This window comes from Aulonocara sp. 'chitande type north' Nkhata Bay, linkage group LG11 (assembly GCF_057382095.1).
Source record: "Aulonocara sp. 'chitande type north' Nkhata Bay isolate Kocher_YH1m ecotype deep benthic linkage group LG11, A_spYH_male_GT1.1, whole genome shotgun sequence".
Taxonomy (NCBI): Eukaryota; Metazoa; Chordata; class Actinopteri; order Cichliformes; family Cichlidae; genus Aulonocara; species Aulonocara sp. 'chitande type north' Nkhata Bay.
Genome location: NC_141354.1, coordinates 21,121,391 through 21,138,403, shown reverse-complemented (window position 1 = coordinate 21,138,403; position 17,013 = coordinate 21,121,391). Strand labels below are relative to the sequence as shown.

At 40.5% G+C, this 17,013-nt stretch overlaps 1 protein-coding gene across 1 annotated transcript; it reads right to left on the bottom strand.

The window, feature by feature from the left end:
* LOC147318894 (uncharacterized) lies at positions 1-3,724 on the bottom strand. Its single transcript, XM_086309792.1, has 2 exons — positions 2,623-3,724; positions 1-2,301 (listed from the first exon to the last, which is right to left on the bottom strand). Exons 1-2 carry the CDS (start codon positions 3,722-3,724, stop codon positions 311-313), a joined length of 3,093 nt encoding a protein of 1,030 aa, XP_086165918.1. The 3' UTR covers positions 1-310.
* Positions 3,725-17,013: the final 13,289 nt, after the last annotated feature.

Here is a 17,013-nt window from a genome sequence, read left to right as displayed (position 1 = left end):
CATTTAAAAACCAGCGGTATACCAAAGTGCTTAACATAAAAGACAGAAAAGTAACATGAGTATTATAAGGCCTCAACAAAGTATCAAATATACTCACAGGTCATTGCCACTAATACACAGGGGTAGTATAAAATGCATATCAAGTAAAAACATAGTAAAAGCACAAGCCATAAAAATATGTATAAAGAAAAATAGAGTAAGTCTAAGTAAGTAAGTAAGTAAAATTTTATTTATATAGCACATTTCTAGATAGAGATCACAAAGTGCTTTACAAGATATAACAGATTAAAAAGACAAAATACAAACAAAGTTAGCAAAAGGCAGTTTTAAAAAGATGTGTTTTTAGCTGTTTTTTAAAAGTAATCAATGAATCAGCGGATCGTAAGTCCTGAGGAAGGGAATTCCACAGTCTGGCGGCCACAGTAGCAAAAGCTCTATCACCCCTAGTTTTCAGTCTCGTATACTGAATGACAAGTAGGCCCTGACTACTCGACCTCAGAGACCTACTAGGGGCATAGGGCTGTAAAAGTTCAATGATATATGGTGGTGCTTGTTGTTGAAGAGCCTTGAAAGTTAAAACCAAAATCTTAAACTGGACTCTAAATTCAACAGGAAGCCAATGTAACTGCATGAGCAACGGTGTTATATGTGAAAATTTAGAAGCTTTCGTCAAAAGTCTTGCTGCAGCATTCTGAACGATCTGCAGACGCTCCAAAGAACCTTTATTTAAACAAGTAAACAGGGAATTGCAATAGTCCAGTCGTGAAGAGATAAAAGCATGAATAACAATCTCCAGTTCGGTATAGGATATAATAGAGCTCAATTTAGAAATATTTCTTAAATGATAAAAGCAAGACCGAACAAGAGATTTAACATGACTATCTAACGTAAGAGCAGGATCAAGGATAATCCCTAAGTTCCTGACAGATGGTTTTACAAACGTTGAAAGAGGACCAAGAGCATTTATTATACTGGGTATATGTCTATCTGGGGCACATAAGAGGACTTCGGTTTTACTGTCATTTAGTTGGAGGAAGTTTTCAGCCATCCAGCCTTTAATGGTTTCCAAGCACACATTTAAAAGCCGCAGCTTAGAAGCCTCTTCCGGTTTAAAAGATATATAGAGTTGGATATCGTCTGCATAACAATGGTAACAAATATCCTCAAAAGGGCTCAAAATGTGCTGAAGAGGGAGTAAATAAACTAAAAACAGTAATGGCCCTAGCACAGAGCCTTGTGGCACACCAAAAGACAGGGACGCAGAAGATGATCTATACTTAGAAACTGCCACAGAAGAATATCGTTCAGAGAGATACGAGGAGAACCATTTCAATGCAGTCCCAGAGACACCAACCCAGTGTTTCAGCCTGTTAAGTAAAATATAGTGGTCAACAGTATCAAAGGCCGACGTAAGATCCAACATTAAGAGAACAGAACATTTACCTGCATCGCTTTGTAACAAAATGTCATTAGAAACTCTAAGAAGGGCTGTTTCAGTGGAATGAACTTTACGAAAGCCAGATTGAAATTTGTCGAAAATACTATATTTATCTAAAACTGCTGTAAGCTGCTTAGCCACGATCTTCTCTAGAATCTTAGCAATTAACGGAATTTTTGAGATCGGTCTATAATTGCTAGTGAGAGATGGGTCCAGCATAGGCTTTTTTAACAAGGGATGTATAACAGCAGTTTTAAAATAGGCAGGGACTATGCCCGAGGCCAAGGAGGTATTAATTATAGTAAGAATACAGGGACCAGTAGAGTAAAAGACATTTTTAAATAATGATGCAGGTAAAAAATCAAGAGAGCAAGAGGATAATTTTGTTGCACTAACTATTTTTCCCAGCTCTGGTAGTGAAACAGGTGAAAAACCTTCTAAAACAACAGGCCGAGCTGGCGTGGGAACAGACAGCGCAGACGCTGAAAAAGACAGGTTTTTCCTTATGTTGCTAATTTTTTCTAAAAAGAAAGCAAGAAAAGTTTCACAATCTTCAACAGAAGAAATAATAGCAGCAGGTGGAGCAGGAGTAATAATATTAGTAATAGTATCAAATAAAACTTTAGGATTACCTCTGCTCCTTGCAACCAACTGAGAAAAGTAAGCAGCCCTCGCAACTCTAATAGCATTGTTAAAGGAGGCTAAAAGATCCTTTAAATAGAGGAGATGAACATTTAAGTGAGTTTTCCTCCATAACCGCTCAGTTTTACGACAATTACGTTTTATAAGACGAATGTTGTCATTTAACCAGGGTACAGACTTGGAAACAGGCACAGGTCTCATTTTAATCGGACAGATTTCATCTAAGATCGAAAGACAATGATAATTGAATAGATCTATAGAAAAATCAACATCGTTTTGTGGGGATAATGTTAAATTAAAAACATCAGAGAACTTCTGTGCTGTGGAGGAGTCTAAAGTGCGGGAAATAACTGTCCGATGAAGAGACATAGGCTCATAAAAAGACATATTAAAAAAGACACAATAATGGTCAGAAATAAAAATGTCCTTAGAACAGATATAATCAATATTCAGACCCAAAGAAAAAACAAGGTCCAGTGTATGGCCTTTGTTATGTGTGGGGCCAGATACATGTTGGATAAAATGAAAAGAGTCCATGATACTGGTAAAACTCCTAGCAAAGAGGTCGGACTCATCATCAATATGTATATTAAAATCTCCCACAAGAAGCAATTTAGACAACCTCATAGTAGAGGACAGAAAATCACTAAACTCGGCTAAAAACGAGTTGTTTGGGCCAGGAGGGCGATAGACCAACGCACAGTAAAAAGGATCCTTCTTTCCAATTTTGATGAGCTGCAGTTCAAAAGACAGAAAGTGTCCAACTTTCACTGAACGGCAGTTAAAACGGCTCCGAAATGCCACCGCGAGGCCTCCTCCACGACCAGATCCTCGAGGCTGGCTAATGACAGAGAAGCCATTTGGGCACATTTCAATAGTAGACGAATAATCCGACCCCCGTTGCCAGGTCTCAGTCAAGAACAGGAAGTCCAGATTTTTAGAAACAATAAAATCGTTAAGCACAAACGATTTATTCGTCAAAGATCGGGCATTAAAGAGCGCCATAGACAGCGGGGTGAAAACATTGTTGTTGGAAGAAGCTAGAGTTTCTCGAATTAAAGGGCGTAAATTCTCGGGATCAGACCCTTCACGTTCATATATTCCACTCACCGAGGGGATGAAAAGCCAGTCGGCAGGAGAGTCTGGATGAACCCTTCTGAGATAACACGGCCTTGGAGAGCTGGGCCCCCTATATCCAAGTAGGGCCTTGGGAGACAGATTCCTCTCCATATAGCTGTCATGTGCGTAGGCAACGGAAAACGCCCGACATCGCTTTCCAATTCGTCCCCGCCGCCAGAGGAGCCTAAGCTTCACCTGGATGCCCGATCTCTTTCCTCTTCTTCTCCGTAGTCTACGGGGAACGCTGAAAGCGCTGGCCGAAGATCCAGTCACAGGCAGAGGGTGGAAGGTACCAAAGGAGTGCGGAGAAAAGTGTGGAGAATGGAAAGTCCCACAAAAGGAAGGAGAAAAAACATCTTTGGCCGTCATTGACGAACGGATGGATAACAGCGTCAGACGATCGTAGACCAAGGCAGCCAGTACATCATTAAAACAGTTAAAAAACAGCAGAGTAGAAAGAAAAAACACGACAATAGAGCGAGACCAACTACACCCGGCAGCGGCGAAGCCAAACACAGGCGCCATCATGCCGGAAGTGACGTCCAGGCACGAGCATTAACAAGCAGGAAAAGCGAGATTAAACAAATAGGTTTTTAACCGTGATTTAAAAGATTGGATAGAATCGGACGCCCGGATCGCAATCGGAAGGTTATTCCACAACTCTGGTGCAGCCAGGGCAAACGCCCGGTCACCTCTAGACTTCAGCCGAGATCTAGGCTGCACCAAGAGTAACTGAGTAGATGATCTTAATGCTCTGGCAGGAACATACGATTTAAGGAGTTTGCTAAAGTAGCTCGGTGCTGTGTTGTTGGTAATTTTAAACGTAAGCAGCAGTATTTTAAATTGGATGCGGTATTTAATGGGCCAGCTAGAACAGGGGATAGCTCAGTAGGTAGAGTGGTGGCCCCATGATCGGAAGGTCGGGGGTTTGACTCCACTGAACGGCTACCCTGAGGTACCCCTGAGCAAGGTACCGTCCCTACACACTGCTCCCCGGGCGCTACATTGGTGGCTGCCCACTGCTTCACTGGGGGGTGAATGGGTTAAATGCAGAGGAACTATTTCCCTATGGGGACTAACACACACACTTTACACTTTACTTTACAGGGGTGATACAGGCAAACTTCCCAGCTCTGGTCAGAATGCGTGCCGCAGCATTTTGGACTGTCTGCAGTCTATGAAGGAGGGCAGAATGAAGACCGAAATACAGTGAATTGCAGTAATCCAGCCTAGAAGTCACAAAGGCGTGGATGAGCTTTTCCAGGTCCTTATGTGAAACATAGTGCCGAGCCTTAGAGATGAGACGCAGTTGGTAGAAACTAGATCTAACTACAGCAGACACTTGTTTATCGAATTTGAACGAGCTGTCAAGCAACACGCCCAAATTGCTAACAGTGTCAGAAAGGGAGCTGGTAAGGGAACCAAAGGCATCACAAAGTTGGCCATGAGGAACGTTGCTGCTAAATACCGCGATTTCAGTTTTCTTATCATTTAGGATAAGAGAGTTTGCTAAGAGCCAATCTTTGACCTTACGCATGCACTCTTGAAAGCAGTGCAAGGATAAAGCAAGATCATCATTTAGTTCAAAGTAGATCTGTATATCATCAGCATAGCAGTGAAAGGCGGTGCGGTATTTCTCAAAGATTGCACTTAGAGGGAGCATATACAGTGAGATAAGAGTAGGGCCCAACACAGAGCAAGTGCCCAGGTTGACAGAGAAGGACCTATTGGAGAGGTATGATTTAAACCAATCAAGGGCAACACCTTTAATGCCTACAGTATGCTCAAGCCTCGCTAATAAGATGTTGTGATCTACCATATCGAAGGCCGAGGATAAATCCAATAAAACTAGGGCCGCAGAGCGTCCAGTATCAGCAATTAGAAGAAGATCGTTGAGGACTCTAAGCAACGCTGTTTCAGTGCTATGATGTGGTTTGAAGGCAGACTGGAATTTATCATTAATGTGATTCCAGCCAGAGAGTAAGGAAGAATTCAATAGCGATAAAATACTGGGTCCAATTACATCGAAGCAGTCCTTAACTATGCGAGATGGGAGGGTATCATGTATAGGATTAGTATTGTTCAGTTGTTCAACTAAATGCTTAAGAGTAAGGAGTGACACGGGCTCAAACTGATGGAAAGTAGACGAACAACCAGGGCTACAAACAGGGCTAGACATTAAAGGAAGTGAAGACTTAAGAGATGAAACTTTATCTAAGAAGTGATTTAAAAATTGTTCACAAAGAGCAGGAGAGCACACCAGCGGCATAACAGGGCAGGGATTGACCACTAAATTAAAAATTTTAAATAGCGTTCGGGGATTGTGACCATTAGCCAGGATAATTTTTGATAGGAAAGCCACCATTTTGGCAGCAGTTTGGAATTTCGAGTGGCTGGCACGTAGGATTTCATAAGATAACTGGAGTTTATCTTTTCTCCACCTCCTCTCATCGCGAAAGAGTTTAATTTACAGGGACTGGTGTTTTTGACTGACGCTAGGAGGTTGCTATTCTATTTTTACTCATATGACTGAGCAACTGACTTGCTCTTAAATATGAAGTAGCTTCATCAAATTGTGTGTCCAGTGTTGGGCACTTATTTCGGTTGAGCTGATTTAACATACCCTTGTTTGTCTAAAGTTATCTCTGGATGGTGGTGTGTGAGCTGAAACTTCTTGTTCTAATTCTTTCCAGATTGTTTTAATTGATTAAATAAAATATTTAGCACTAAGATAAGCGTGTCGTAGAAAGTAACAGTTGGTAAAGACGCAAAGTTTCGGTGTTTTTTTGCTTCAGGCTGGGGTCCTTCTGATGTTGTTTTCCCCGCACGGTGGCACGGTGGTTAGCACTGTTGCCGCACAGCAAGAAGGTCCTGAGTTCAATTCCACCATCAGGCCGGGGTCTTTCTGTGTGGAGTTTGCATGTTCTCCCCGTGTTTGCGTGGGTTCTCTCCGGGTACTCCGGCTTCCTCCCACCGTCCAAAGACATGCAGCTTGTGGGGATAGGTTAATTGATTAATCCAAATTGTCACTAGGTGTGAATGTGCGAGTGAATGCGAGTGTGAATGGTTGTCTGTCCCTATGTGTTAGCCCTGCGACAGACTGGCGACCTGTCCAGGGTGTACCCCGCCTTTCGCCCTATGACAGCTGGGATAGGCTCCAGTGCCCCCCGCGACCCTGAAAAGGATAAGCGGAAGCGAATGGATGGATAAATAAAATATTGATATTTGGTTTCCTTGTAGCGATGCAATTCAAAATATAATATTCCTTTCCTACACCCCTGCTAAGATGACAAATATTGATATATTTTCTAGGATGAATAGCCTTTTTTTATTATGTTATTGTGGTTTGTTGTTGTTGTTGTGTGTGTGTGTGTGTTTCTTTTTTTCTTACACTGAACATCCAGATCCACCCAGACGGACTGTTGCACTCCAAAAGCATTTTGAGCCATGCAGGACAGAGATGTATCTCGTGCAATGTTGTTGAAATGCTTTGTACTCTGAGTTGAATTTTTGATCTTGTGCTGGTCTAATTGTCTTATAAACCATAAGTATTTGTGTGGTGGGGGGTTACTATTAGCAACACACTCAATGTTGATGCTGTCACCTTCCACCACAACTTTCTTTTCCTTTTTCACTGTAACAGTGACAGGCTTATCTGTGGATATAGGAAATCATAACAACAAGACAGTTTGTTAAGATAAATAAATGTAGGTCTACGATTTACTGTATTTAGAGCACATATTGCTTTTCTCACATAAAATGTTGAGTGTCATTTCACTTCCAATGGTAAAGGTTTTAAACTTAGCCGAACAGCGAATCCTCCTGTTATGCATCAGATATGTTGCTACTCCTCGCAGTGTCTTTTGGTAGAACCACTGGCCATGCACTTCCATGTGGAAATCCACAAAAGTGTAGTTTTCCAGAAGTGTGTTTGCATTCCATTGAAGCGATGGAGGTAAGAAAGGGCAAGAGTAGATTATGCTGCAGTTGGCCTGGAAATTCTCCCCTTCCACCATTTTCTTCTGTATGTAGATTATGGGAGCTTTTCTTTCTAGAAGTTAAAAAAAACAAAAAACAAAACGTAATAAAGAGAAAAAAATGTCTTGTATATCTTGAGATTTAGAATTTTCTAAATGACATGTACTGTATGGCAAATTGCTATTGTACACTTAAACCAAGTAGCCGTGTTATGTGCTGGGTTTCTTGGATGTGTAACAGATTTTGAGTTTTCCAAATTCTGTCAGAACTAGTTTTTAGTTGTTTTTATTTACATTTTCACAGAATTTTTTATATATATATTTGTTATTAAGCTCCTGCAACCATGGTCATTTTCTAAATAATACTTTTTGGCTTTTTGCCTTTATGGTGATATTACAGTGAGATGAACAGGGAGGCAGGGAGGAGAGAGTGAGAGGGGAAGAAACGCAGCAAAGGGCCTCATACTCATACCCGGGTGCTGCTCTATAACACATGTGGTTGCCCAGTCACCCACTCATCCACTGAACTAAACTGGCACGTAACATTGGTCAGTCTGACTTAAATGGAAGTTTGACAATATTCACTTACCAACACTGATAGTTACAGTTTGATCATGGAATGTCTGAGTTGTCTGAGAGTCTGGATTGATCCACACATAAACACGTAGGTTATGGTCAGCTGTGCTCACATTGTCAATCATCAGGGTGCAGTTTCCCTCTGCAGCGTTGCCAGATACTTTGGTGCGTCCTCTGAACTGCTGTTCCACGTTATAAGAATAAACTCCATCATAAACAACAGGATACTTTAGATTATGATACTGGTACCAGATAACTCGATCGTAAGGTTCTGTCTGACATGGCACCACAACACAGGTTCCTTCATCAGCAACAACTGTTTTGGGTACTCTAACGCTGAAGCCTTTCACCTGCTGGAGAACTGAGGTACCTCAAAAGGGTGAGAGGAAGAGGAGAGCAGAAGGGAAGATCAAAAACATCACAAAACCACAAAATGTTGTAATAATATCTTTGCTGACGAATAATAAAATAAAATAGGTGACCCACAAATAGAAACGCTGATGCACAGAGAGATGCTATTATGAAAGCTGGCTAACCACTAAGAGACATCAACCATATATAAATAACAAAAAACCACCAGTGACTTCTCAGAAATCAACCTAATATTGCTGTCAACTCATTAAAAATGAAATGAGTGGATGTTCTGTCTTCCTGTATTCTGCTTTCTGTCTTCAAATTCTAAGGAACATATCCTACCTTTACTGCAAAATTACTAAAGATTAATTTGATGAGGTTACACGATTATGACTTTTTCACATTATCAAAGTAGCCAAACGTATTACTACAGGAAAATAATACAGTAATACCAATAGTATGGATATAAGATTTTCGTAAAACCTGTGCAGCTTTTATGTTGTTTTTTTCCCATTGTTTTTCTCTCACTCATATGGTGCAGTCATTCTACGTTGACAGTTGATTTTACATTGCATGAACTGTTTAAAAGCATTATCAGCAACAGAACTAAAGACAGAAACAGGTCGTTATTACCAGTCATCAAGCTCAGCAGTCTAAGCAGATGAACAGAGGCCATGAAGACAGCAGTCACTTTACAGCATCCGATAAGTCACCTTTGGCCTTTCAACCTCTGAAACGCAGCAGCTGTAACATTGTATTTATAATACAGGTCATAATACACTAACACAAAATCAGTTACTGAGGAAGTGTATAGTACTACAGTTGATTTTTCTACACTAGAATCAAGTTCTTCCAGGTTGAACAAAGCATAAAACTTGGCTTTACATCAGTAATACAGCTTTAGATCTTCTGAAAGGAAGTTCAATCTTTATATCTTATGAGAAACGTACCTGGCAAGAGAGATGCTGCTTCACTGTGTTTGTGATGTCCCAGTCTGTTTCTGTTCTCAAGTCCACCTTTTGACCACAACCTAAATTGCTCTGCCACTCTCTGCTATTCAGCCTCAAACAGGAAACTTGCAGTGCTCATTTAAGGCAGTCAGTCTGAAAGTGAGAAACTCGGAAAGAAGGGCTCTGCTTGTTTCACCGAATTTACAGTTTGCTAAACACTTCATCACATGTTGTTCATTAAACTCCAAAGCAGTGTGACAAAGGTTAGATGGATTTGGACCGATTCCTGTGTTAATCTAAGTGCTTAGAAAAATGATTACATACATATTTATACATCACTTTTCATAATGCAACAAGGAGGAACGTAGGAACTCAAAATAAGGTTAGATCAGGTGATGAACAAATATTATTATCAGCCAATGCAATGCAACCAAGAACATTTAGTCAGTGAAATGACGTCAATCACCCCCATATCTAGTGTGTCTTCGCAAGTGAATACATTCTATGAATATGAAAGAGCAAATCCACGAGTGAACTCGAAAGCACAAGTGCAACATAACAAAAGACAAAAAACTCCCAGATGCACTGAATTAAAAAAAAAATCTTTGACAAAATAATATATTGAAAAAACAAAAAAAATCAAACACTTTTATTTGTTTAAGTGTCATTCATTATATTTATAGCCTACAGCTAAACAATGATAAGTTTGAGATGTTTGTGCAGTTATATTCTATATTTTAAATTATTTAAATTATTTAATATTTTAATCTTTTTTTATTTAATTATTTCAGAAGATTTTTCCAAAAATGATTTCATCATGTTGGCCACTAAAACATTTTTGCATTTTATTACCTGGAATTTGGAGCATTCAAACATAGGAAGGCATTATCACATCCCAGATGAAGCTAGACTATAGCTGGGTCATGCTCAGAGCCATGCGTTTGTTGCAGGCTAATCAGATTAAAATGAATTACCACCAAATTTCAAGCATGCAAACTGCATGTCCAGATCTTCTCCCAGCTTCTCTAACAGGTCTCCTTGGACCAGTTGTAGCCACCTGGTAGTGAGCCAGTCTTTGACTATTTCAGGGAGTGTCTGAGATACTGTGCCAGAGAAGCCTGAACAAAGGGATTGTAACTGTATTGCTCAATGTCTTTGCCACAGTGTGACTACGTGTCAAGGACACACCCAGAGAACAGACCAGCTATTTATTTATTTTGTAGTAAGCTCAACAATGCAAAAGGTTGCATTATGTTATGAAAAGTATTTGTCTGCTTCCTGATTTCTTTTTTCCTTCCACATTTGTCACATTAAAATGTTTCAGATAATCAAAACATTTTAATAGATTTGGACTTTTTTTTTTTTTTAATAAAAATTGCCTTTTGAATTTACTTGAGTTATTTTTTTCCTAATATTAAGATTAGTTTAATGTTCTGAAACTCCAAACTGTGACCAATATGCAAAAAGCAAGACATCAGGAAATATGGGGTAAATATTTTTTCACAGCACTATTTATCTATTTTTGCATAGCGCTTTGTTCTTTAAATTTGACTTGCGCATATTCACACCCCACTTCCTTCCTCATATTTCTAGGCTCCACTTGAGCATACAGGCCTCCCATTTCTACTGCATTGCTCACAAACTTTCTGTTAACTCCCCTCACCGTGCACTTCTCTTTCAAATAAGATCTGCCAGATGGATTCATGTCCAAAGACTTTTCACCCTTCTTTTTCTGGCTCTTTATCTTCCAGTTCACATTAGAGTAAATCAGTTCGCACTCGTCCCCTTGTCTGATTTTTTGCATCCTCCTTCTGCATGGTTTGGCCCAGAGATTGGAAAGTCAGTGCTGCTTGGTCCAGCGATGTTTGCAGGTTAAAGATTTTCTGCCCCTCTCAGTCCATCAGCGTTTGCATAAATGCACTCTTCTGTTGTGTTTGGTCCCTACAATTACATAGAAAATATCAGTGGTAAAGATAATTTACTTCTTGCTGTATAGTTACAAAAGTATCAGCATTGGTCAACAGGAACTTAAGGTGCCTCATTTCCTTCTTCAGTTAGAGGCTGACTCATTGCATCTGCGTTGTTTTCATCTGTTAAGTGACCTTTATTTTTACAGGGACTCTTCTGAACCCTAAAAAATAAAATAGTAAGAAATTATCAGCATTTAGTCAAATAGAATCAGGACAAATAGAGTTTACTGTTACAGTAAAGTCTGAAGGTTTTCTGAAAAAGTCTCATGTTGTTTACTTACCTGATAAAAAACACATGTAGTAACAGTGCAAGAGTGGATATTATTGCTGGATACAGAACTGAATTTAAAAAAAGAAAAAGAAAAAGACCTGTATATTAATTGTGTAGCCTTTAAAAAATAAGGTTTGTTTGAACTCACAACATACATTTTATGAAACTCCTAGTGTGTCTATTATAACTGGACTGCAGTGACAGATTCCTTCTTCATATGGATTAGAGGGTATCTAAAACTTCTTGCAAAGAAATTGATTGCAAGTGAATCCCAGAGGAGCACAGATGTAATCCTAACATTATCTGTTAGTGGGCTCTGTAGAGTACACTGTATCACTGGCTAAGGTTTCAAACATCTAAACATTAACTTTATATCTTTGATTCATAAAATGTGTTTGTTCCCCATCAGTTTTCACAGTTATCTTTAGCGCTGCATCACAAATACTTTCTTACTGCTCAGCATTACTGCAGAATGTCAGAGTGACATTGCTGCTTGTTGGTATCAGATCTGCTATGGTCTTTGGTTTCACACACACAGTTTTGAGTTTATGGACTTTAAATTCTTATATATTGTTAACATTATCTGTTTGGCTAGTAGTTACTTTATCACGTCTTCATCTTCATGTATTTAGTTCTCTTAGTTACAGTTTCTATTTGTATTAGAGTTTTTTATTTCGCTCAGTATTTCTGTTTTCCTTCTCTGTATTTCCTTCCTTTAGTTTTGTGTCTGATTTTCCCTTTTTGTATTTTATGGTTCCTAACTTTATCTTAGTAATTGTGTAGTGCTCTTAAGTTTACTTGTCTCTTCTTCATTAACTGTCTTGAATCTTTGTGGGAGCATCTTGTGACCCTCCTGTGTTTCATTAACTGATTACCCTTTGTGCATATAATGCTTTCTCCGTTGCTGCAGTCTGGTCCTGTCTGGTCCAGATGTGCTTGTGCCAGTTTTTAAGATTACCCGTTTTTCCTCATTTGCTGGATTCTTGGCATTGTACTCTGTTTATATTGTCTCCTACTCTGGCTAAACAAAGGTCATTTTTGTCATTGAATTAGTCTGCCTCTTTCTCTTTTCTTTTTTGTTGTTGAATTGTAATATTATACAAATGTATATGCAAATTAGATGTGGATAGAGAACATGTTAAAGAGATGTAAAATGTGATATTTACACTGAAGTTCAATTTGAATGCTGCTGGAACGTCCAACTCCAATCTCATTTCCAGCTTTGCAAAACAATATTCGCCTGTCTTTGGAGACTCTAATAGATAAACTCATTCCTGTCCCAATAAAAGTCTCCTGGTTTCCATCCGCACTGTACCAGGGTCTGATTGAAACTGTGATGTTTTTAGGTGAATCTGAAAAAATGAGCATAGGAACATGCACACTTAAATGTTAGGATACTTTTATTTACAGAATAAGTGTAAATATCTGTAATACAGTAGTGCCCTGAAAGATATTTAAAAAAATAATATTAAATACTCTTGAATGCAAAACACAATATTGTACCTCTAAGTAAAAGCAGAGAGCAAACCACACCAATATAAAGGTTAAATCTTGAGCAGAAACTGAAGAGTAAAAAGTGACAAGTTGTTTTTCTTGGCTTGTATCTTTCTGAACACTTTGTTCATGTCCAATAAAATATTTTTTCTTCTGTCTTTAACTTTAAATCTTTAACTAATTTATTGATGCAAGTTCTAGAGCAATTTGATGAAAGTTAATTTTTTTTAGTTCTTCTTACTATGTGCCTAATATTGTGCCTGTCAGAAATCCCTAATTTTAATAACCAATACTTAAATTAACTACTTGTAATATGATTATTGTCAGTCTCATTATTTAACTCTACCCCAAAGAGCAGTTACTGCTTTAGTTTCATTGCAGTAATTCATGTATTGTACATCCTTCAATCCTATTAATGGAATTCTAGTTGTGATATGTAAAGAGTAAATATGGAAAATCAATACATATATTCAACATCTATTTGTAGGTTGCTTAATCGTTCACATCCAAGTGCATTTGTAGCCTTGCAGAAAAATGTACTTTTGACTTTTGAAACAGTAACATTAAAAGAGCTTCCAGTCCCAATAAAAGTCTCCTGGTCTCCATCAGGTCTGTACCAGGTGTAGTTTTCTACTGCTGGGTTGGCATTACTGCTGCAGGTCAGAGTCACATTGCTGTTCTCTGGTACTGGACCAGAGGGACTGTTAGGTGTGGCTGTGTGCAGACAGGAATAGGACCCAAGGTGCAGACTCCGGAGACAGACGTGAAATCAAAATGGCTTTAAAGATACTCAAAATATAACATAACTGAAAAAACTCAAAACAAACTTAAACTAGAGAAATGACAGAACACACAGCTAAGAAAACGGTAGATCACGACACAGACACTAAGAAACACAGGGCTTAAATACACAGAGGGAGCAATCAGGGAATGGGTAACAGGAGGAAAACACAGCTGGGGCAAATCAGGCCTAACGAGACAAGGGGAAGCAAAACCAGACACATTAACATCAGACATGGACTTTCAAAGTAAAACAGGAAACATAACACAGACTCACGGGCAGGCACTATAACAAAGGGAACAGAGACGTGGGAACAGGGCAGACACAAACATTGACTGAACACAGGGATATAGGAACTTAGGATACACATAGACGCGAACTAGACAAGGGGATGCAGGTGATAGGAGAGACAGAGCAACTAAAGAAGACAGAGACATAAGCCATAAGACAGAACTCAAAGAAACCAAAAACTAGAAAGTATAAATAATATCATAAACTCAAAAACCCTGGGTCGACGACCCAGGCATCCTAACAGGGACTGACTGAAACTGTGACGTTTTTAGGTGAATCTGTAAAATGAGCCCCAAAACATGCACAATGAAATGCAAGACAGTTTTATTATTGAAAAAGCATGAATATCTGAGGTTGTATTATTTGGACATCTTACACCTGAAAATTGCTGGTATTATAATTATTATTTAGTTTACTTTGTGTAATTACTTCCTCTTGAACAAATAATATGAAATCCTACTTGGGTCTTACTAAGCTTGGGTCGAGACAAACAACAAGTTTAGTTTTGTCTTAAGTTCAAGGTTCAAGGTTCAAGGTTCTTTATTTGTCACATGCATAGTTATACAAGTATAACACACAGTGAAATGTAGCCTGACACGCTCCTCGACATGTGCAAAAATGGGGGGGTGTAGAGGAAGAACATTTTTATATATATATATATATATATATATATATATATATACACACACACATATAGTATATACACTGGGTGAATGTGCAGTAGTAGCAGCAAGCAGGTGAATTCTGTACATTAATATGAATAGACATCTGACTATTTTACAGGATAGACAATATAAACATATTTAAAATTAAAGGAATTGAAATGTACATTGTGCCTTGGTTTAGTGTCTGGAAGAGAGTCCTGTCTCAGTCAATTATAGATGATGTGAGAGGGCGGGTGTGTGTGTTTAGGGCACGGATGGCTTGGGGATAGAAGCTCCTCTTGAGTCTCTCTGTCCTTGCCCGGAAGATGCGGAACCTTCTACCAGATTGTAGAAGTTGGAACAGTTTGTTGCCAGGATGGGACGGATCCTTCAGTATCTGCGCTGCTCTAGTCCAGCATCTCCTGGTGTAGGTGTCCTGAAGCGGGGGGAGAGCAATCCTGCAGCAGCGTTCTGCTGTACGGATCACTCTCTGGAGAGCTTTTTGGTCCTTCACACAGCTGTTCCCGAACCACGATGTTATGTTCTGTGTGAGGATGCTCTCCACAGCGCCTGTATAGAAAATCCTGAGGATCTTTGGAGAGACCCTGAACTTCCTCAGTTGTCGTAGGTGATACAGGCGCTGCCTAGCCTTTTTGGTCTGGACCTGAATGTGGGCAGCCCATGTCAGGTCTGAGGAGATGTGGACACCAAGATACTTGAAGGACTGCACCCTCTCCACTGGAGCTCCATTGATGATAATGGGCTTGTAGTCTCTGTGCTGACCCCTTCTGAAGTCCACCACCAGCTCCTTGGTCTTGCTGACGTTCAGCTGGAGGTGGTTGTCCTGGCACCACGATGCCAGATTCTTCACTTCATCCATGTAGGCCGCCTCATCGTTGTTGGAGATGGCACCCAACACCACTGTGTCGTCAGCAAGCTTCACAATGGTGTTGGAGCCATGGGTGGCCACACAGTCTGAAGTGTAGAGGGAATAGAGCAGTGGCGAGAGGACACATCCCTGAGGTGCTCCTGTGTTGATGGTGATGCTGTTGGAGAAGCACCTGCCCACCCTCACCACCTGAGTTCTGCCAGTGAGGAAGTCCAACACCCATGCACACAGACGGCTGTTAAGTCCCAGATCCCTCAGCTTTGTGAACAGTCTGCAGGGCACTATTGTGTTAAACGCTGAACTGTAATCAACAAACAGCATTCGCACATAGTTACCCTGTTTCTTGTCCACGTGGCTGAGAGTGGTGTGTAGGACGTGGGCGATGGCATCCTCTGTGGATCTGTTGGATCTGTAGGCGAACTGCAGCGGATCTGTGGTGTCTGGGATGGAGGAGGAGATGATGTTCTTCAGCAGCCTCTCAAACACCTTCATTACTACCGAGGTCAGTGCAACTGGCCGGTAATCGTTCAGGGATGAGGGTTTGCTGTTCTTGGGCACAGGGATGATGGTGGATCTTTTGAAGCATGTGGGGACCACAGACTTCGCCAGGGACTCGTTGAAGATGTAAGTGAACACACCTGCTAGCTGGTCAGCACAGCAGCGCAGCAGACGGCCGGTGATGCCGTCTGGCCCCGCCGCTTTCCTTGTGTTCACTCTCCTGAGTGCCGCTCGGACGTCATGCTCCGCGATGCTGGTCACCGGTCTCTCGCTGATGACGTCACTGTCCTAGGTAGTCAGGCGGTAGATAGCATTAGCCGCCTGGCTAACCTCGAAATGGGCGTAGAACCGATTCAGCTCGTTGGTGAATGCAGAGTCGGCGTTGATCGGCGCAGTGTCCCTGGCTTTGTAGTCCGTAATGGTGCGTAGTCCGTGCCACATACTCCGTGTGTCGCCCTGGTGGAAGTGGGACTCCACACGTTCCCGGTACCGGCGTTTGGCATCTCTCACCGCGTGCCGTACGCCGTATGAGGCCGCTTTGTAGGCGCTCATATCGCCAGTGGCGAGACCCGCGTTGTAGGAGGCGGTCCTGGCGTTTACTGCAGTGCAGATTGATCTGTCCATCCACGGTTTCTGGTTGGGGAATGTGGTGACTCTCGCAGTGGGGATAATCTCCTCCGCTAGCATAGTAAAGCTAGCAAGTAAAAACTGAGAAGTAAAAAGCACAAGGTATTTTTCTTGGTCTCTAATATTTTGAATACAAAAACACATATTTTTCTACCATTCAATTCTATTAGTGAAATTCTAGTTGGGTACTACTAGTCAGGGTACATAAATAGTAATTTTGTAAAATTAATACATACACCTGATGTCTATTTGGAGGTTGATGGATGCTTTAAATCCAACTGTGTTTGTACCCTCTGTACCAGAGGTGGTTTTCGACTGCTCGGTGGGCATTACTGCTGCATGTCAGAGTCACTTTTTGGTTTTCTGATATTGGACCAGAGGGACTGACTCAAATTTGCACATCTTTGGGTGATTCTAAAAATGAGTATTATGATAATTTGCTAAATGTAATATTCTGTAAATCACACATCACAGCTCCTTTTGCACTTTAAC

What these genes read in the sequence shown, in the direction of transcription:
- LOC147318894 (XM_086309792.1), bottom strand. Translation starts at nt 3,724, where the DNA reads ATGGCGCCTGTGTTTGGCTTCGCCGCTGCCGGGTGTAGTTGGTCTCGC. An exon ending in CTTTGCTAGGAGTTTTACCA is followed by an intron (nt 2,302 to 2,622) that starts GTATCATGGACT and finishes TTTCGATCTTAG; the next exon opens with ATGAAATCTGTCCGATTAAA.